The sequence below is a fragment of the Physeter macrocephalus genome, chromosome 15 (assembly GCF_002837175.3).
Source record: "Physeter macrocephalus isolate SW-GA chromosome 15, ASM283717v5, whole genome shotgun sequence".
NCBI lineage: Eukaryota > Metazoa > Chordata > Mammalia > Artiodactyla > Physeteridae > Physeter > Physeter macrocephalus.
This window is the reverse complement of record NC_041228.1, coordinates 77,266,764-77,288,104: the sequence shown is the minus strand read 5'-3', so window position 1 is coordinate 77,288,104 and position 21,341 is coordinate 77,266,764. Positions and strand designations below refer to the sequence as shown.

Here is a 21,341-nt window from a genome sequence, read left to right as displayed (position 1 = left end):
CGCCCCACCCGCCGGCGCCCCAGTCTCCTCCGGCCTCCGCGCTGGCTGGACGCGGGGACCCTCCGCTCCGCGCCCTCGCGCCCCTCCCCCGGGCTGGCCACGCCCACCCAGCGGCCCCCGAAGCCCCGTGGGCCGGGGCCCCGCAGCGTCTCCCCGGGCCCTCCCGGCCGCGGCCCCTCCTCCGGGGCCCGCCCCTCCCTCGCCCCTCCCGAGCCGGGTGGCAGCGGCGGCGGCGGCTGGAAGCGAAGGGATGAGGTCATCCTCTCCCTCGGAGTCAGCTGGTGCAGGAGAGGCAGCGGGCGGAGGGAGCGCGCGTGGGGAGGAGAGGAATGTGCGGGTCCGGGGAGCGCCGCGGCGGCCGCTGCTGCTCGTGCTGCTGGCGGCGGCGGCGGCGGCTCGGGCGGCGGCCGCGGGGCCGGGGCGGCGAGGAGCGCGGGCGGCGGGCAGGGGCGCGCGCCGGGCGCCGCCAGCAGCTCGGCTCCGCGCAGGCAGCCAGGCGGCGCTCCTGCCGGCTCCGGGCGCGCCGCTAGCCCGGCGGGCGGCGGGCGGCGGGCGAGCCGGCGCGGGAGCGGCGGCGCAGCGGGAGCGGGGCGGCCGCGGCGCCGGGGAGGGAAGCCGGGGCGAGGCGAGGCGAGGCGAGGCGGGGCGGGAGGAGGAGACCGACCGCGGGAAAGGTGCCACATAGAGGAGCGCTCTTCCCCGCTCGGGAGGCATCATGGCCGCTAAGTCAGACGGGAGGCTGAAAATGAAGAAGAGCAGCGACGTGGCGTTCACCCCGCTGCAGAACTCGGACCGCTCGGGCTCGGGGCAGGGACTGGCTCCGGGCTTGCCGTCGGGCTCGGGAGCCGAGGACGAGGAGGCGGCGGGCGGCGCCTGCTGCCCGGACGGCGGCGGCGGCGGCGGCTCGCGCTGCCGCTGCTGCTGCCGCCGCTACTGCTGCTGCGCCGGGAGCGGCGGCTCCGGGGGCTCGAGCGGCCCGGGCGGCGGCGGCGGCGGCGGGGCGGGCTCGGCGGCGCCGTGCCTGCGCCTGGGCGCGGAGCAGCGGCGCTACTCGCTGTGGGACTGCCTCTGGATCCTGGTGGCCGTGGCCGTGTACTTCGCGGACGTGGGCACGGACATCTGGCTCGCCGTGGACTACTACTTGCGCGGCCAGCGCTGGTGGTTCGGCCTCACGCTCTTCTTCGTGGTGCTCGGCTCGCTCTCGGTGCAGGTGTTCAGCTTCCGCTGGTTTGCGCACGATTTCAGCACCGAGGACAGCGCCGCGGCCGCCGCCGCCGCCGCCGCCGGCTGCCCGCAGCCCGGAGCCGACTGTAAGACGGCGGTCGGCGGCGGGTCTGCGGCCGCGGAAGGCGAGGCTCGCCCTCCCGCGCCGCAGAGGCAAGCGTCCAACGCCAGCAAGAGCAGCATTGCCGCCGCCAACAGCGGCGGCCCCAGCCGCGCCGGCCGGTCTGCGTCCTGCTCCTTCTGCGTCTGGCTCCTGCAGTCACTCATCCACGTCCTGCAGCTCGGGCAGATCTGGAGGTACCGTACCGGGGGTGGGGGAAGAGGGAGGTTTGCCGCGCTCCTGCATCCCCACTGCTTTGCTTTTGCACAGGAAAATCGTTGAGGGTTGCTGTGGTCGTAACCCTAGTGTGATCACGCTCCCTCCGGGTTTGGTTTTGGTTTGGTTTGGTTTTAAATTTGTGATCAGAACCTAGGGTGGGAGAGGAGTGAGGAGTAAGGGAAAGGCAGCAAAGTGGCTTTGAGCACTCAGCCCTCGTCTTCCCACTACGTTCAACCAGCTTCTCTCTTTATGTGCTACACCCCCCTTCCCGCTCCCCCCCCCCATTTTTAGTGATCCTGTTTCTGTGAGTAGGAGAGGATTCCTATCACTCACATCTTCTAAAAATCCTTTTTAATTATGTGGAATTTGAGGTGTGTGTTGCAGTTTGGATGGCTTCTTTTGTTCCCTGGGAAAAATTGCTAATTCCAGTTAGGTGGAGTTATTGCTGTTCAAAAGTACCCACATTTTAATTCTCACCGCTAGAGAAGTACTGTGCTTCAAGTAAAGAGCTTAGTAGGGACACACTTGTTTTTTGGGGGGACTATGTATATCTGTTTTTATATGCGTCTCCAAATACCAGTAAGTACACTTTATGGCACCCAGACTTACTCTAGTGGTGCCCTTTCTGATTATCCTGCAGCATCGCCTCAGCTGATTTCTGGGATAACTGAGAACCCTTGGAAAAGGGTGGTGCAGCTTGTAAACTTTGACCACACTTGTCATCTTCATTGACTTGCTTTGCTGCTTGTCACCTGATCTAGCAAGTCTTTACACAGATATCGCTTGCACTTCCAAACTGGAGTACAAACTGGAATATGGTTCCTTTGGACAGAGGGAATCATCACTGGAACCGTCACAGCCTGGATTTAGGAATGTAATGAAGTGGGATGCTCAGGAATGCGTTTCTCCAGGTTTTATATGTTTTTGATAGCTTTTTGAAGTGATATTTTACAGCTACAAGAATTCTTTGTGTTGAAGCATTTAAATGCTAACATCCCAGAGTTTTGCTTTTTGAGTTTTTTTTTTCTTTTTTTTGAGGGGGTGTGTTTAAAATAACTTAGTAAGTATAAGTAAAAGGAGGAAACCTCCTCACAAGCGCACTGATATGGGACTACACTCTGCTATGCCATTGTCCTTTTCAATTTTATTTGTAGTTATTTTTGTGATTAAAAAACCAAAACGATTATGAGTCATTAACTCTGCTACAACTCAGAGATTTGTGGAACGGAACTAAAATCGTCCTTTTCTTTACGGTGAAGTGTAGTGTTTTCATTGAGAAGAGCAAGTGTGATTATTTTTCAGTCTTTTCCGGGACCATTGCTTCGTAAGGCAGGGTGAGCATTGCCACAGACAGGGACTTTTCAAACTGAGAAACTTTTTTTCCAAGCAGATACTTTCTGGTAAAGTGCTATATGATATGCAGTCAGACAAACTGATGTTGGAAACTTCCATGCTTTGGACTTAAAGGACTTTTTGAAACGTCAGTTAAATGTGATAGCTGTATTTCCCATGGTTGACTACTGCAAAGACTTGCAGCTTGGCGCTTTTCGAGTGTGATGAAGAACTCAAAGGCTTGATTTAATTACTGAAATTATTTAAGGGTTGGGATTCGTATGATTAGCAGTTTTAATCTGATAATCTGGTAAATGAAGCTTAACATTCCATTTGTTAACTTCTGCAAACTTCATGCAGGATTTGGAAATCACTCACTTTTACCTTTAAAATGTCTAGATTTATGTAAATAATGCAAACACTCTCAGTTCTATTAACTGAAGAACTATCTATGTTTCTTACCGATTTATACTTTATGAAAAATTGAATATCAAATTCTAGTTGTGTATACTAGACCTTCTAGACCAAACATTTTCCCAATTGAAAAATGATGTTTAATATCTCAGGACATAAAATGTGGAAAGTGAGAAATAATTAGGAAAAGAAAAGGGCCTAAATACATCTCAGCGAGACCATAGCCACTGGGTCATTTGGCCACACAGCAACGCTATGGAGGGGTGGGGGGCAGGGATGGGTAAGGTTCAGTGCAGAAGGAAAACCGCAGGCTGTCAGACAAATGCATTCACCCGCCCAACCCTTGGAGAAACTATGGTCACACATGGCTCCTTTTTGTCAAGCATTTCTACAATATTTTCCTAAAAGGCTTCAAAGTTTATTCTGCTAACACATGGTCATTTGGGAGGAGATAGTATTTTTTTAGATATATATACATATGTTTTTTTAATATTTGTTTATATATTCAGAATAATGTATTTAATCATGTATATCTGAATTATCTAATCTTACTGTTCTTGGATTCTGGCTAAGATATTTGGAGGATGGCGGGGTAACTTGGTGGAAGCGAGATCTGAGACTCAGCCTCATTTTCTCCTTATAATGTTAAAAACAAAGCAAAAAAAAAAAAACCACCAAAAACTTTAGCCTAATTTAGGAAATTGAAGTGAGGTCAGAGGGTTCATGGAATTTAACGCTCAGAGGCATTCCGAATTGTTTCAGTTTCTCTGAGTGTAGAAGATTTGAAAGGAACTTGGGGGGATGGGTGCATCTTTGATAATAAACTGGTGAAAGGCAGTTCATCTCACATTATTATATTAGACCATTGTCTTTGACCACTGTGATTCCTTAATTAGGAGCACCCCTCTGCTCTTTCAAGCTTTTCTTTTCAATGCATTGTACACAAATGTTGCAGAAAGACCAAGGTATCAATGGTTCAAAGCTCAGAGTTCATTACTCATGTTTTAACATGCTACTTTCTGAGATCAATAAAATAGATTTTAGCTAGGTTGGTAACTGTTTATTGTATTTCCATGGAATTCAAGTTACTTTAGGTAAGGGTCAGATTCTAAAAGCTCTCTGTAGATAAAATCCTTTGAAATACCATCAAACGTGTTTGCTTGCTCAGAAATAGCTGTTTGAAACAGTTTGGACAAGATTTGCATGTATTCATACATTTATTACAAATGCAACTGCTGAAAGCAATGGTACATATTCATTTTAATTAACGTTTACTAATGGAAAAATTAATGGCAGCTTTTAAAGTCGCAGGAGTTGCTACTGGGAAAGCTGTTTGATATAATGAAGTGAATTTTTGCTACCGTGTGGAAAGAGCCATTGTGACTTTAAAGGAACTGTGTCTGTGAGTGAATGAGGAAGTACTTTTTTTTTCTTGTTCACATCATATGATTCCAGAAGTTACTAAGAGTGCAATTCAGCCAGTGGGAATCAGAAACGCGCAATCAGAACAGCTTTTAGTCTTCATAATACCCATGATCAATTATATCTGGACGTCTTCTTCCTTCAGAGTTTATGACTTACTCTTCAAATTTGACCTGAATTTCTCCTACACATGTACATGTGTAGGTAAGTACATATTTAGTTGTTTTCTAGCAAATAGGCACATGGTAAATGATAATACCTCCGTGGATGGTAGGATGGGGAGTATTTTTTACCATTTTTGGTTTTGTTTCTGAATATCTTATCGTGAGAGTCACCTGGTAGAAGAACAGCTTTCTTGTGTTTCTCATGCTTGATCCCCCACGAGGTATTAACATGTGTCCCATGTTCAGGTACTTGGGAAAATGACGGATTAAGCAGAATTAAGCAAATCTCTCCACAGCAGGACTTCTCAGAGCCTTTACTTACTAAGCTGTTGTGCAGTTGTCAGTAAGTTTTTAAAGGCACAGCTATTAAATCCTCTTGTAATCATGTGGCACACAGAGCATTTTGAGAAACAGTGTTCTATGCCTTTCTTAAACCTGCCCAAGCAAGAATTATAATAACAAGAATTCTATGTGGCACTTTAAACATCTACAAGTATTTTTATACTCCTCTCTCGTCTAAGCATTCGTACCTCTGTATAGGAGAAAGCTGGCAGAGAGATTACTCAAAGATTCCTCAAGATTGCTTAAACTCAGAGAGGTTAAGAAACTGGCGCAAGATTACCCAACTATCATGTGATGTAGCTCAGAGTCAAAACCAGGCCTGTCTTACCCTAAAGTCTATTTTTCTGGCTCAATTAGCTACCTCCAAATGCCAATTTGGATAATAAGGACAACAATGTATAAAAATGACAACTTACCTTCACTAAGGTTGGCAAAGTTCGAGAGAGAGAGCTGAGTTTAGACAAGTTAGGCTGTTTCTCTAATACACACCGGTGGTTCAACGGCAGAGACCGGAGGCTGGAGCTCAGATCGTCTGACCAGTGTTCTTCTTCCTACACCACTTGGACACGCTGAGGTTGTTGTAGTGGCGTTAGTGACTAAATGGCATGATGTATGGGAATAAGCAGAAAGTGCTTTGCAAATGATAAAACATTCTAGAGGTAAGGAATGGGTAGGAAAATAGCATACTGGGTACAGCTGCGAGTGTTGAAAAAGTACTTTACTGATTCTGAGTTAGTTCTGAATTCTGATACAGGTCAAGCAAGATCGGTGGTGCCCTTTCCTGAGTTTATTGAACGGTCATTTCCCGAATATCTGTGTTCCCTCAGAACTGCTTATTAATTTATCTATTCATCTGTATTGAGGACCTGCTCTACGCAAGGCACTATGCTAGTTATTAATCGTCCCAAGATGAATAAAGTACACATCTTCTTTCAAGGAATCTACTGTCTGATGAGGAAGATGGAACCCTAAACACACAATTTCAGTACTGGGAAATAAGCACTCTGATAGAAACAGGAAACTCAAGCCACCTTAGTGGTTCGGGTAAGACTCTGGAGCAGGAGGTGTTTGAGCAGAGGTTGTGGTAGTGGGCAGGTCTGCTACTGGAATAACGTGGAGGTTGGCAGTGAGGGCTTGGATATGACTGTGTGGAAGGGCAGGGAGGCAAGAAAGAATAAGGCAGGTTAAACGTGTGCTTCGAACAGAGAGAGCGATTGAGAGATAGTAGTAGCTAGAGGTGAAGATGGAGAATTAGTTGGGCTGGACAATGAAAGGAATTTCGATTTTATTCTGGAGGCATTGAGAAACCGTGGAAGGATTATAAGGGTGAGGACTGTTGACCCAAGTGTGAAAACCTTGTTTGATTCACAGGAGTGGCAAAACGTTGAAAGATTCAGAGGAAATGTCATCAGTCCCTCTCTAACTCGATCATGTCCCTTTCATTCATAAAAGTCCATTGATTTTAAACACATTGAGTGTGGATGTAATTGGAGCATATAAATAGGCCCAACATCGTGAGAGAGTTGTAAACAGATTGATTGAAATTCATGGCATTTATACCAAAGTAAATTATTGGCGAAAGTTTATTTTGCGTTACTTTTTGAAGAGATTTTCCTTAGGATATGGTGGGCTTCACCGTATTGAAATCCTTAGAAAACTGTTCCTTGTATTTGTGAACACTTCAATTTTCAGAGGGTTTCCAAGTTTTCTTTCTTATGTGATCTTCGGACTCATCCTTGAGGTGACACATTTTGCCTATGTGGAAATTGAGACAGAATTTTAAATGTTTTTCTCTTTAGGTCACGTAGTTCTGCGCAGATTCTAGGCTAGAATTCAGTACTGAGGTGGGAGGGAGAAAAAGGAACATGGGAAATTGTTGATGTAACTGAGGAGGATCTGGTAGAAGAGAAACCTGAAAACTCTAGAGCCCTCTGGTACTGAAGGATTCTAATGTGGAAGAAACTTCTGCGTCAACCCTCTGGGACAAAATGGATAGGATCTACAAGAAGAGATTTTGAATTAAGGTAAGGAAAACATTTTTAAGTAGTCATACGGGATCCCAAGATCAGCTAAGATTCCTTAGAAGTAACGAGTTCCTCATCATTGGAGTGTCTAAGCATACTTTGGAAAACTGTAGGCAAGACTACGGTAGAAGATCCTTTATTATACAGAGGGTTGGACTAGATCATCTTCCAGCTCTGAGATTTTTTGACAATTTCTATCATTACATGCTGCTCCAAACATAATGGACTAACCTTTGCTTTTTTTGCGTGAAAGAAGTAGGAGTTTGCTTGAATTACTGCAGCTGTGTCACTTTGAAATCTGTTCATTGGTTATGGACCCAGTATCTTCCCTGGAGCATCACAAATCCACATCACAGCCTTGAGTGCTGAGCTTGGTATTTAAATCTCTGAGTTAGCTCACAGCTATAAATCCACACACAATCAGACAGTCCTCTGTCCATCTACTTGGGTTTCTGTATGAGCTGGAATAATTGATGCATAAATCTGTGTGGTAAATATAACTATTTCAGTATCTTTATAATAAATGCAAAAGTTGTAATTCCTCCATTCACTTGAACTATACACTTACAAGGGTTAAAAAAAAAATGTTATACTTATTATACCCCATGAAATTGCAGGCTTCTCTCAGAGCAGTTGAAAGTAGTAGCTATGCAAATGGATGCTATCATTTTTGAATAGCGTCCACAATCCTTGGGTCAGTAACTGTGAAGGTCTTTGCTCAGTCACTTACAAAAAAGTTCCTTAATGTTTGAATATCCGAGTACATGACTTCCGTTACATATGTTCTATATTTTTACAGTTTGAATGGAATAGTCTACCAATGAATTTAAATAGCACCAGTCACTGAGTAACAGATAAATACTAGAATGATTCCCCTTTATATGGAATCCCGGGCCAATCTGATTAGCACATTTCCTTGACTTGTTTTAGAATTTGAATAGCACACATTCTGAGCTTATGGAAGCAAGATTAGGTATTAGGATCAGATTTATTAGTCTTACGTATTATCAAATAGAAGGCGCAGGGTGGTGCTTATCAGGTGTTATCTTGGAAAACAGTTGGAATATGTTGATGGATTTCATGGGAAAAACATTCAGTAATTCTCAACAGGAAGTGTTCTCTTGAATGGCATGCGTAATTCTGACTACCACAGCATGTGACTTCCTTCCAGCTGTGTGATGGTGTCCTTGGGAACTGTTGGCGTGGCCAGTCGGGAAGGAGGACCACGGGCAAATCCTCAGGAGGTTACTTAAGTCGTTGTGGATCTTACACGTGTAGGCATACGTGTTCAGTGAATATCTGCTGGTCTGCGAATGAAGCCCAGGGGTTATTATTTCTTCTTTGCATGAGTGTAGCTGCGCTTGCTGCCTGGTTGCTTCTTGAGTTGCTAATGGTACGGTGAGTCAGAAAAGGTGCCCTGTTATCTAGAAAGGATACGACAAATCACGCAGCTCTTTTGTAGGTTACTAGTGCTAGGAAAGTGGGGCTGAATTTCACAAAATACTAGTTATCCTCTGAGAAAGATGCAGCTAGACGCTCACCTTCGCTTACCTGTTCTTGCTGATAGAAGAGTCAGGCCGGGGAAGCTTTGGGATAGATATTTTTCCCTTAATTCTTACGTACTCTTGACCTTCTGAGAATACACCTGTATACAGAACGATTTGGGGGATTTTTGGTGCTCCTACTTGTCTACCCAAAGAAAAGCTGTAGCTTCTGCTATTGTGATGGCCACGACCACCATCACCATAATTGTTATCACCACAGAACATTGCTTTCATGTCTAGTGTATGTACAGAACTCATACAGTTACTGGTGGTGAGGGATAATAAAGATGGGTTAAAATGGAAATGGATCAGTCCAGAAATCCTCTAGAGGCAAGAGGTGGTCTGAAGGACAACGGTAGATCTTTTCTAACCCTGAGATGAAGGCAGAGGGTCACAGTTACTGTATCAACGATGGATCTTATTTAGAGGGGCAGCTGCCTTTTGGGGAACTGGACTAAAAGGGGGTCAGATGATTTGGCCACTTGGGGGCTCAGACCCCCGGCAGTCACCTACTGTCCTGGGTTTACATGTGACAGCACCTGCCAGTGGCCCCCCAAGTTTAGGTCTTCTTTTGGTTTCCTCCTTCTGGGTCTTAGTTTTCTACCTGTATGATGTGATTAGTCAAAAATAGTGTCCAAGGTTCTTGCCAGGCTTAAAATTCTGATCGTGCTCTTATTATGAATTCTTCTTTGCTTGTCCAGTCCCCAGAGTATATGCACCAGAAAGTCTGTTCTTCTAAGGCCATGACTACAGCATTGTGTCAGTCAGTCCAAGGGGATCTACAGGGGGTTTCCAGAGTTGACGATATTAGTGTCCGAAACCCAGGAATCGGTATTATACGTGGAGAGAGAATCTTAAGCTTATTTGTAGAGTGCGACTTATTTTGTATCATTTCCAAATTTTAGTTATAATCAAATTAAACCATTTCCAGTAAAACCCATATCTAAGTATTTGAAGCTGATGTTCAAAGTGTTCCATATCACTAATTTTAAGAGATGTACCATGTAGACTCGGGAAGCCAGAATTGCCTTCTGCATTTCATGGGGCGGGGAGGTATGCACAGCTCGAGTGCTAGGATTAACAAATAGGAGCAATGCTTCACAGGCTTAAAAAGAACTCTCTATTAGGTCAACGAGAAGGCTGTTGTCAGAGCTAGATTTGCTTTTAAATTAAAAGCTTGTCCTGGGTTACACTGTCACTGATTTAATACGCTGGAAATTGAATTAAACGCTATACAAAGATACTGTATCCGGGCCTGCACTTGTTGAGGAACCGGGCTGTGTCACGTTCTGCCAGAAGAAGAGATCAACCCCTTAACCTTTCCCAGTTGGGGATTGCCTGGATCTTTAGGATGTTAGAGATCTCTTGTGACACTGCACAGTTTTCAACCTCACGACAACATTTCAGTTTTTTACATTAAAAACAATTTTTTTTTAACATTTATTTAAAAATTGTCTGAAGTGTGTCAAACTGTCTTCCCCCTTTTATGATTCATAAGTAGGCTGTTTGAATCAGTTCTACTTCCTCTGCTTACTTTATGTACTTGCGGTGTTTTCCTGTCAGGGGAATCCTTCTACACAAACAGAGCAGGGGGCACTGTGTGGGGTGGGGGAGGGTTAGTCAGTCAAAATCAGGCACATATAGAAGAAGGGAGGATCTGCAGTGAATATGAGTCTAAAAGGACTTGAGCTGACTTTGAGTTGACTTCCTCCCATCAAGAACAGTTTTTTAAAGTGTATAATACGATGTTTTTTTAATTCATTCTTTAAAAATAATTTTGTGGTGGTAACAACACTTAACATGAGACCTACCCTCTTGATTACAAAAAATTTTTTAATTAATTTTTATTAGCATATAGTTGCTCCACAATACTGTGTTAGTTTCTACTGTACAACAAAGAAGTACATTATTTAAGCAGGAAGATGTCACCTTTCCGAGCCCCCAGCCTAGGCGATGTCATCCATGTAAATAGCAGTCTGATTCCTCTTTCTGCAGCCTAGATAACAATTATGAACAAAGATATCACTTTTGGGCTCAATTCTCTACTTCCCAGGTCTTTTCTCAGTAGCAGGGAGTCAATACTCAACACAAAGGTCGCCACTGTAGCAGTAACAGTTACAGAACAGTCCCTCATCACTTCCTTCGTTAGTTCATGGCCTAGTCACTGCATCAGTGTGACAGTAACAGTGAAGAAATGATCCTTCAGGAAAGAGGGGAAAGGATTTGTAAAGCCTTCTTTCGTCTTGATAGAGTTTTCGGCTGATTAATTAATTTGCTGTTTTACCAAAGTAAAATTAATAACAATCATTTTTTTAAATGTAGGTCAATTCTAGGAAACTCTCCAAAGTGATTTTTAGGACTTGGGTCTGTCGTTATAAATTAGGAAGGATGGTCCCATAGGGTTTCATATCTCTAGGGGATGTACTACTATTAAGAGTGTCAATCACAGATATCCTGTGGGATTTTTCCTGAATCGGTTGGTGATGGTCGGGTTTGAAAAACTGAGTTCTAGATGGGAACAGGTAATATTACACAGTGCCAACGAAAGCATAAATATTAGTTGTCTTCCTGCTTCTGAAAAGTAAACAATCATTACAATTACTTAAGGATATACTAATATCTATCTATATTATACGTGGAATCTAAAATATGATACAAGTGAATTTATTTACAAAACAGAAACAGACTCACAGACATAGGAAACAAACTTATGGTTACCTGAGGGGAAAGGTTGGGGAGGGATAAATTAGGAGTTTGGGATTAGCAGATACAAATGATTATATATAAAGTAGATACACAACAAGGTCCTACAGCGAGCTATATTCAATATCCTGTAATAAGCCATAATGGAAAAGAATATGAAAAAGAATATATGTCTATATTTATATGTAGAACTGAATCACTTTGCTGTCCAGCAGAAACTAACACAGCATTGTAAATCAACTATATGTCAATAAATAAATAAATTAATTAATTAAGGTTGGAATCAAATGAGTAAGGGAGAGGAAACCTGAAGTTCTGATCAAGGAGCTATGTCCAGATACCCTGGAAACTATCATTTCATCCCATTCTGTGATCTGCTAGTAGAAGAGGTGGGTTTTGTGGATCGAGCATGAATTGATTAGTTGGAGGAAGAAAAAACATGGCCATGAGAGAAATGAACGAAGATGGAGAATTTTATTCCATACTCAGAGGATGGCGTTTTAATCCTTTGTCGTAGGAGTGGGAAAATTGTACTGATTCCCGTTCTATAACGCATGACAGCAAAGTTTAAAGCAAGGCTTCACCAGCCAGGCTAAGTTTCCATTAGATGAGTTTGTTCTGGCAGCTCCAGCTGTGATCATGGTCACCTTTATGGGATCAAGTTGAGACTGAGGACACCAGTGGGGTCTGCAGACTGAGGGACTTTGACCTGAGTCCTGGATTATCACACAGATCAGAAGAGGGCAAGGGCTTTCCTGGTGGCGCAATGGTTGAGAGCCCGCCTGCCGATGCAGGGGACGCGGGTTCGTGCCCCGGTCCGGGAGGATCCCACGTGCCGCGGAGTGGCTGGGCCCGTGAGCCACGGCCGCTGGGCCTGCGCGTCCGGAGCCCGTGCTCCGCAACGGGAGAGGCCACAACGGTGAGAGGCCCGCGTACCGCAAAAAAAAAAAGAAGAGGGGAAGTCAGCTGGCAGAGGGTCAAGGCCAGGGCACATCGTCACAAAGGGGAACATATTGAGAACCCAGGGATCTAAGCAGGGACCAGAAACAAACTTGATAATAGTAAAGGGAGGTTAGAATCTGAGATCAAGGTCATCGTGCAGGCAAACCCCGACACCCGGACTTCAACGTGTATAACCGAAGGGAGGTTTGTTTCATTTATGTTCTCGTTATATAACTTCTGTCTGGTCAGGTATCAAGAGTAGGGCCTGAAACTGGAGGCTGAGTTCAATCCCGCCGAGGGGAGGGCGGAGAGCTGGGGTCGAAGGCAGGTTCTCACTCATGCGCTGTGGACACCTGCAAACGCATTAGCAGCCCGTTGGCCGAATCACTATGTGGCCCTGTAATCGGTTGCTGAGAATAAAATGACAGAAATAAGTGACCGGTGATAACCTTTCCGTCATGTTTTCCACAAACGTCTGCTTAAAATCACTGTAAGGAAAACATGTTAAAAAGAATATGCTCTCAAAAAGTTTATGTGGAATCTAAAAAAAATGTTACAAGTGAATTTATATGCGAAACAGAAATAGACGTGCAGACAAAGAAAACAAACTTACAGTTGCCAGAGGGGGAAGGGGGAGAGGGATAAATCAGGAGTTTGAGATTAAGATCTACACATCACTGTATACAAAATAGATAACCAACAAGGACCTACTACTGTATAGCATTAGGAACTCTACTCAATATTCTGTAATAACCTGTAAGGGAAGAGAATCTGAAAAAAATAGATATATTTGTATGTATAACTGAATTTCTGTGCTCTAAACCTGAAACTAACACAACGTTGCAAATCAACTATACTTCAAAAATAAATAAAAATAAATGGTTAAAAAAAAAAAAGATTTACCATCTAGGAAAGGAGGCAAGTCGCTTTCGTACCCCTGGAATCTGTCTGTGATGAGGCACTGAGTGAGCTGTTGCCCTACTCAAGGTAGGGTCAGCACCCAGCAGCCTTAGCATCTCTTGGAAGCATCTCAGAAATGCAGAATCTCACCCCTGATCTCCTAAATCACAACTTGCGTTTGAACGAAATCCCCAGGGGATTCGTAGGCATTTTTAAGTTTGAGAAGCAGAATACAGCATCCATTCTGCTACAGAGGAGGGAGGACCCCTTTCAGCTGAAATGGTCAGGGAAGGCTCATCTGAGCTGGACATCCGTGGAAAAGAAACTTGATCCAGACACCGTAACTGGCTTTCTCACTAGTTATCACACCCAGTACGATAGCTTGGAAACCGTGCCGGTGAGAGGCACACACGTACTCACCCAGGAGCCTCCTTATAGACGGCACTGTAAGCAAAAGTATGACAAACAAAGTGAAAGATTTTAGTAAAATCTTTATGAAAACCCCATTGTCTTATGGTTTTATCGTTCACAGCTGTTGACTGCACTCTGCTCACTGTTTTATATTCTACTCAGACCTTAGGCCATCTGGTCACTTGGGATGGAGGGAACAAGGGGTGGTGAGAAACGGACCAGACCTTCTCAGCGGAGATGGACACTAGGAAGGCGTTGGGTTCAGAGTAACCAGACCGTGAGGTTAGAGAATGAAGAGAGGGGCATGGCAGCTCTTGCCAACAAAGGCATGATGATTGTCCTCTTTGCTCAGAGAGGCGGAGCTAGGCTGGTTGTGGCATCCTTATTCATACTTTTCTGAAAAAGGAGCAGCCTTGAGGGTGAACAGAGATGTCCCATCACTGGGTGTCAGGGATAGTGGAGCGGGGGGTCAGGTTCTGGGCATCCCTCATCCTTAGCTTTTAGTCTGCTGGACCAAAGGAGCTTCTGCCTCTACATGGGAAAGAGGAACCAAGAGAGGAGTAACGGAAACGAACCAGGAACCCAGGCCTGCGAGACCCGGTCCTGTCCAGGAGTTGGCAGGGTATTTTTATAAAATGACGTGGGAAGACTTCTGATGACCAACCTGCCGTGTGCAATTCAGCTCCTTATGGTGACCCATGAGGCTCACGGGGCAGGCTGTGCCACGGGAAGACATACGATAGTTCAGCCCGATTTCACGCTTTCCTGTTTGCCTTCCTAAGTGAGAACGATGGCGTCAACAGCATGACAAAATGTGTCAGTGTCTGGGTTGTGGGGGAGAGAGAGATAAGGAGGATGGCGCCTTATAAGATGTATATCTGGGTAGATGTGCGGTCAGTTTCCTTATTTCACATTAAACAAAATAGAAAAAGATGGCCTTCCCAGAAATGCTTCTTTTCAAAGTAATAGTTTTCTAATTTCCCTTTCGTACAACATCTGGTGTTGCTAGGCTGTCATTTCTGTTGCTAGGGTTCCCTCCCCCTTCTGTGTGCTAGGACGTGATTGTTCCGTTCAGTGTTCTTAAGTGTTTCCATGGAGAGTTCCTAAGTTACATTTTCTCAGTCTGCTTTATCAGTAGGTGTGGTCACCCTGCCAGGCTCTAGACCTACATGTCTTTCCAATATGGTAGCTATTTCCATTGAAACGTAGTTATTCTCGATTGAGGTGTGCTGCCAGTGTCAAATACCCGGGGGATTTTGAGGACTTAGTGTGAAAAAAAAAAGGGGCCGGTAACTATCTCATTAATAACTTTCATAAGGGTTATATGTTGAACTGATAACATTTTGGATATATTGGGTTAAATAAACTATACTGTTAAAATTAATTTCACCTGTTGCTTTTTTTCTTTTTAAATGTGACTCCAAGAAAATTAAAATTACAAACGTGGCTTTTATTGTATTTCTGTTGGACAGAGATGCTCTAGATGATGTGAGAGCTCAATTCTTGAGGAGTGAGAGGAGGATAAATCCAAAGTGAAGTGTTTCAGAATATTAAGATAAGAATTTGCTAGAAGTTACCAAGGAGAGAACACTGAGTTGTTTCGCTGCTGAGGCAGGTTGGCTTAATGGGTTTTGCAAATAAGGTTACCTGCTGGTAAAGACTGGGTCTTTAGGAGATAAACCCCCTAATGTGGGTGCAGCCCACGGTCTTCCCTGCTTCCTGCCTTGCTTAAGGCCCAGCGACCCACTGTGCTTCTTTGGTGGTTTAATGAATAATTCTTAATGATGAGAATAAGAACTAAATCTTTGTTAGGTGCCGTTGTAGCGTGCCAAGCACATTCACTCCTATTAAACCATCCAGTCTTCTCACCAGCCTCTCAAGGCAGGATTATCATCATTCCCATGTGAAGACGGACCCACTAAGGTTCAGAGAAGGTAGAAGATGTGCCCAAGGGCACACAGCTCCTCAACAGCAAGTGCCTGCACTCACATTCTCAACTTCAGCGTCTGAATCTCATGCTTTTCCCACTGTATCTTACAAGGTTAATCCAAGAGAATCACCTGGCGAAGCATTTCCTGACCTTTCAGGCTGACAGCCGTGCTAAAAACTGCAGTGAGCTCAATTGTACCGTGACATGAGTGGGAATTAGTTGATACCAATTCATAGGCTTTTCCTCTGACTACCGGGAAAGGGAGAGACCCGCCTGAGGACGGGAGGTCAGGTTTGAGTCCTGACTTTGCTGGAAACTCCTCAACGACCAAACAGTGGGTGGGAGTTACATCAGATCATTTCTGAAGTCCCTTCCAGCTTTATAATTCTGTGAAACCTGGTGTCTAAAAGGAGCATATCAACTCTTTTCATGCACCTTATTAAATATCCACTTGGGGAACAATATGCATGTTTTATTAACCTGGGCTAGTTTTCTGATAAACTACTCCTGGAATTGGTATTTCACACCAGACTTCAAACACAGAGACTGGGGATCCATTTTATCCATAATGTGTCACTTTCATTCGGTGCCTACTGGTAAAATACGTGTTGTTTCCATTGGGAAATGCACGACACTAAAGAATAGTAAGTAGGCTCCGGTCCCATGTGAATAGTATGTAATTAACCTGTATTTTTATCCTCATTTTGCATGCAGTCATGCTTTGCACATGCCAGCGTTCTACCCCACATATGTTCATAAATTATGACTTCAACTACGATCATTGCAGGCAAGCCCCGCTGTCAGTCACCTCTCTCTCTCTCTGAGACCAGCAGGATCTACATCTATGTGACTGACATAACTTCAAAGTCAACTCCTAAGACCTATCTCAGAGGACCAACTCTATATAGTCCAGCATATGCAGGTGCTAGAAAATTCATTCTCAAATGCACACAATTCAGAATTTTCAGAATCAGACACAGCCAGTCTTTGAAAAAGCAATTCCACATATTCATTTCTAAAAATCAAATAATTCCTCCCAAAAGATGCCCCCCAAAGTAGATATGACTTGCTTTGAAAAGGCTTGGCAACTGCAATCTGCTCATTATTATTATTATGTGGTGGCATTCCATGAAGAATGTATAGGATCATTTTTCCTTTTAGTTCAGTAGCACCCTTGGAAAGTATAGTTTTTCCAGAGAGACTGATTTCCGAGTATGTTTTTAATGTTCATGACATTAAATGTGTTCTGACTTACTGTTGTTCTTGTTGTTTTTAATCCCGAGTGATATGTTCTAAGAAACATGCCTATCTATACTTAGTTATTTATACTTAGTTATAACTATACTATACTATAGTTATTTTTCCCATGGTTTTCTTCCATGTATACACCTGATCATGCGGTTATGTAGGTTCGGATATGCTGGAAAGAACAGACATGATTTGAGTAAAGTCAGATAGTCTGGAGTAAAAACGCCTTCATTCATTCATTCCTTCAATAAGCATTTCTCGCGCATTCACCGTGGGCGGGCTCTGGCACGGCAAGGTGAATGGCGTGCGCTCCCTGACTTAAAGGAGTTCTCTGTCTGGCAAGAGACTGTCTCGCTTATACCTGTTCACACCTCGGAGGGTCATGCAGCCTCAGCAGTGGCAGGAGTAGTGTTGTTGGGAGAATGTAGCAGAGGGGTGGGGAACCTCTGTCTGGAAGAAGGGGTGACGTCTGAGTGCGAGCCAAGAGAGTTCCAAGCAGAAAGCAAAGAAGGGACAAAGACATCTCATGCCCTGTTTGTAAAGAGCTGAAGCGGAAAGTGGGAGGGAAGGAATGTTAGCAGATGAGTTGTGAGTTTGGGGCCAAGCTAGCCAGGGCTTTGGGTGCTTTCCTAAGGAATCAGAACTTGATTGCTGTTGGTAAGTGGAGGCTCCAGGGACACGTATGGATACATATTTTCAAACAGCCGCCTTTTGGCAGTGGGAAAGATTGAGTCGCAGTCTGGAAATACCGGAGAAGGAAGTCTCCTGCATTCTTCAGAGGCAGGGAAGAGAAAATGTGAGTCAGGGCCTGGACTTGAAAAATCTCCGGAACTTTAAGATGCAGTGGAGGGCTTCCCTGGTGGCGCAGTGGTTGCGCGTCCGCCTGCCGATGCAGGGGACGCGGGTTCGCGCCCCGGTCCGGGGGGATCCCACGTGCCGCGGAGCGGCTGGGCCCGTGAGCCACGGCCGCTGAGCCTGCGCGTCTCCGCAACGGGAGAGGCCACAGCAGAGGGAGGCCCGCATACCACAAAGATGCAGTGGAATGAGTGAGTGAAATGAAAGCCGCGAAGAGCTTGGCGAGTCTCACGGAGGATTCTGATAGTACTTAATGAGCTATTGGAAAAGGCGTAAACATAAACAGAGTTAAATAAAGATGCTCTGTAATGTAGACTCGGCAATTAAAAAAGATTTACCCGAGTAAAAGCTAGATACAGTGTCGTGGATAATTAATGGGCCCGTGACAACTCAGTAATAACTACCCTGAACTTTTATAAGGGTGCATTAACATATGTGCGTGTCAGAGGGGGGTTTGCTTCTACAGCCAACACCAGTTAGCTGGGAGATTCCCCCACGGAAGTGAATTAGGGGTTCCTGGTGATGGAGCTTGCTGACTAACGTCTGACCAGCGGTGAGTAGCTACTCCTCTTTCATGGGCTACTGGCTGAGCCTTAAAGGAGTTTAGTTGTAGATTCAGTTCTCCTTGTCCTCCATTCCCTGGGCTCCAGGTGCTACTTTAGCTTTCAGTGGGATTTCCCTTTCTTACTTTAGGAAATGAACTTTGTTCTCCTTGTGGGTAGGTGCACTCCACCTGGAACCGACCTTCGTGGGCGGAGGGAACCTTCCCTGAATGGACCGGGCCATTCAAGCCATTAGGACGTGGAGGATGGTCCACCTGGGATACTTAGCTCAGTGAAGACGCCACAGAGGCCCAACTGACCTCTTTTATTTCAATAAATCCTCATTTAACAACCTTTAAAATTTTCTTAATTTTTAGTTTTTAATTAATAAACTTTTCCCCAAGCAGTTTTCGGTTTACGGAAAAGATGGAATTGAAAATACAGAGTTTCCATATACTCTCCGCCCACCTCCGGGTTCCTCTATGACCAACGTCTTCTGTTAGTGTGGTACCTTTATGCAATTGATGGACCGAAACTGATACATGATGTCGACTGAAAAAAAAAGAAAACTCGCAACCTGAAAGTTGAGAGTTCTGTTTCATTCGGCGGGAATTTTTAGGACTTCCAGCCTGGGAGGTAGCACCTCAAGTAACCCTGAGAGAAGTGCTCCGGGGAGGTGAGGGGGAGCCAGGTTATACAGGAGTTTTGCAACCAAGGGCAGGTAGTCTGAACGTCAGAAGAGTATTGTTAATTAAAGAAAACCAGGTATCTCAAGTTAAGGAATTTAGCGCTTTTCTCCGTATGGGAAGATGCAAGCCTCTGGGCTCACTGAAATGGTTCCTTTGACATGCACCTCAGCTATCTGGGGCCAGTATCCTGTGTTTTCTCATCCTGAGTTTCCGCAGGGCTCACCACAGGGAGAGGCTGCAGTCTGACGGCTGCTAGATGGCAGGTATTCTTTCCTTCCGGAGTTTCCTCAGGGCTCACCAGCTGACCATAATGGCTGATGGTGGTGACATCCTTTGTTTACAAATACGGCAGGCAACATTACATTTCTCATTACTATTAACTAAACTCCGCAGTTTAGAATTCACTTTTTGTGTTGTAAATTCTATGAGCTGTAACAAATGTATACAGTAGTGACTCGTGTCCACCATTGCAGTATAACACAGAACAGTTCACTGCCCTAAAAATCCTCTGTGTTCTACCTTTTCATCCGTGCTCCCCCTTCTCCTGGCAACCACTGATCTTTTTACTCTCTCCATAGTTTTACCTTTCCCCAAATGTCATATAGTTGGAATCATACGGTATGTAGCCTCTTCAGAGTGGCTTCTTTCACTTAGCAATGTGCATTTAGAGTTTCTCCGCAGGGTTTTGTGGCTTGATGGCTCATTCTTCTTAGTGCTGAATAATATTGCATTGTCTGGACACACCACAGTTTATTCATCCATTCACCTACTGAAGGACACCTAGTTTGCTTCCAAGTTTTGGCAATTATGAATGAAGCCGCTGTAAACATTTGTGTTCCGGTTTTGTGTAGATGTAAGTTTTCAACTCATTTGGGTAAATACCAAGGAGCACAATTGCTCTGTCTTAGGAGAAGAATAGGTTTAGTTTTATAAGAAGCTGCCAAACTGTCTTCTAAAGTAGCTGTACCATTTTATATCCCCACACTTAACAACTTTTGAGTGTCTACCATGTGCCAGATACTCCTTGTTTGAGGGTACGAAATTAGTGAACCAGGGCACAAGATGTTATTCTAGAAAGAGTTAAGATACCATGAACTTGTTCACGTTACTAGTTCTAAATTTAATATTTTGGAGGGATTTACTGATTAGGATCTATGCTTTATAGTATAAATCACATAGTTATTCTTAAATGAGAAATGGGTAAAATAATAAAAATTTAAATTACAGTGAAATATTAGTTGTTCCAGTGATGCATTTGAGTAGCTTTACGACATTATTTTGCTGGACATCTAGACATTGAGTTGTGGTACCAACCCAGATTTCACATGGGTGTAAGAAAAATTATTGGGACAAAATCAGCCTTTTTACAAATGTACCTTTGAAATTAGTTATATTCATGGATTTATAAAACTGCTTGGTAATTGCTCCTTTAAAAATGTAACCATGGGGTAAATAATTTTCAGTGAAAAAAATCACAGCGCGCACACACACACACACACACACACACACACACACTCCTTTAAAAATACTCTGGAGTTCTGCCAGAGACTTGAATAGTTGCCCTGGGTGGCGACAGCCTGATTCACTCATGCCAGCTCAGCTTGGGCTTTGCCTCCAATGGAGTTGAATGGAAATCAATACACAGATGAATGGCAGAAAATTGGTTTCTCTACCTTTTAAAAGGCCTCGTCAGAATCTTTATTTGAATTGTTATAGTATTAGCTAAGACTGAACTGAATTATTTTTGTAATTCTTAAAAACAGACAATGAATTAAACATTTTCTTCTCATCTGTTGGACTAAAGCAATAAATAAGATGAACACGTTGATCCTTTTTAGCCTGAATCATATAATCAGATAATTTCCTTGTTTCCTTTGTTCTGTGCAGAAACAATTTGCGTATCAGTGTCAGATGTCTTTGCTTTCTGCATAAGTATTCATTTCAATCCAAGTCCCCCCCCCGTTGTCTCTATATTTCCAACTTTTTTGGTTTTAAAATTGCATACAAATATTTGTGAAACTGAAAATTTGACACGATGCGAAATGACACTTCTAGTAAAGCTGTCTGGCTGAGAAGGCCAGTAAAACCTTACCAGTTTCATTAAACAGAACCAGTCATTCCATTTGGTTGAGGCCTCAGCTTTGAAACGGATTGAGGTGTTTGCTTCTCTCTTCTCTCGTCACGACGATCAACGTGCCTCTGTTGATTGTAATGGGACCATGCTTGAATGGCCAGCCTGTGGGCACTAGATTTTGGGGGCGGGGGGATTAGCGAAGAAATGCTAAAGAATCACTTTTTCAGGTGCTTGAAAGAAAGAGCAAAGTTTTATCTGGAAG

At 44.3% G+C, this 21,341-nt stretch overlaps 1 protein-coding gene across 1 annotated transcript in view; it reads left to right on the top strand.

The window, feature by feature from the left end:
- The first annotated feature begins 715 nt into the window (after positions 1 to 715).
- Positions 716 to 21,341, top strand: part of XKR4 (XK related 4) — a 371,061-nt gene continuing 350,435 nt past the window's right edge. The window contains exon 1 of the mRNA XM_024127067.1: positions 716 to 1,521. Coding sequence (XP_023982835.1) covers positions 716 to 1,521 — 806 coding nt within the window. The remainder of the gene's footprint in view (positions 1,522 to 21,341) is intronic.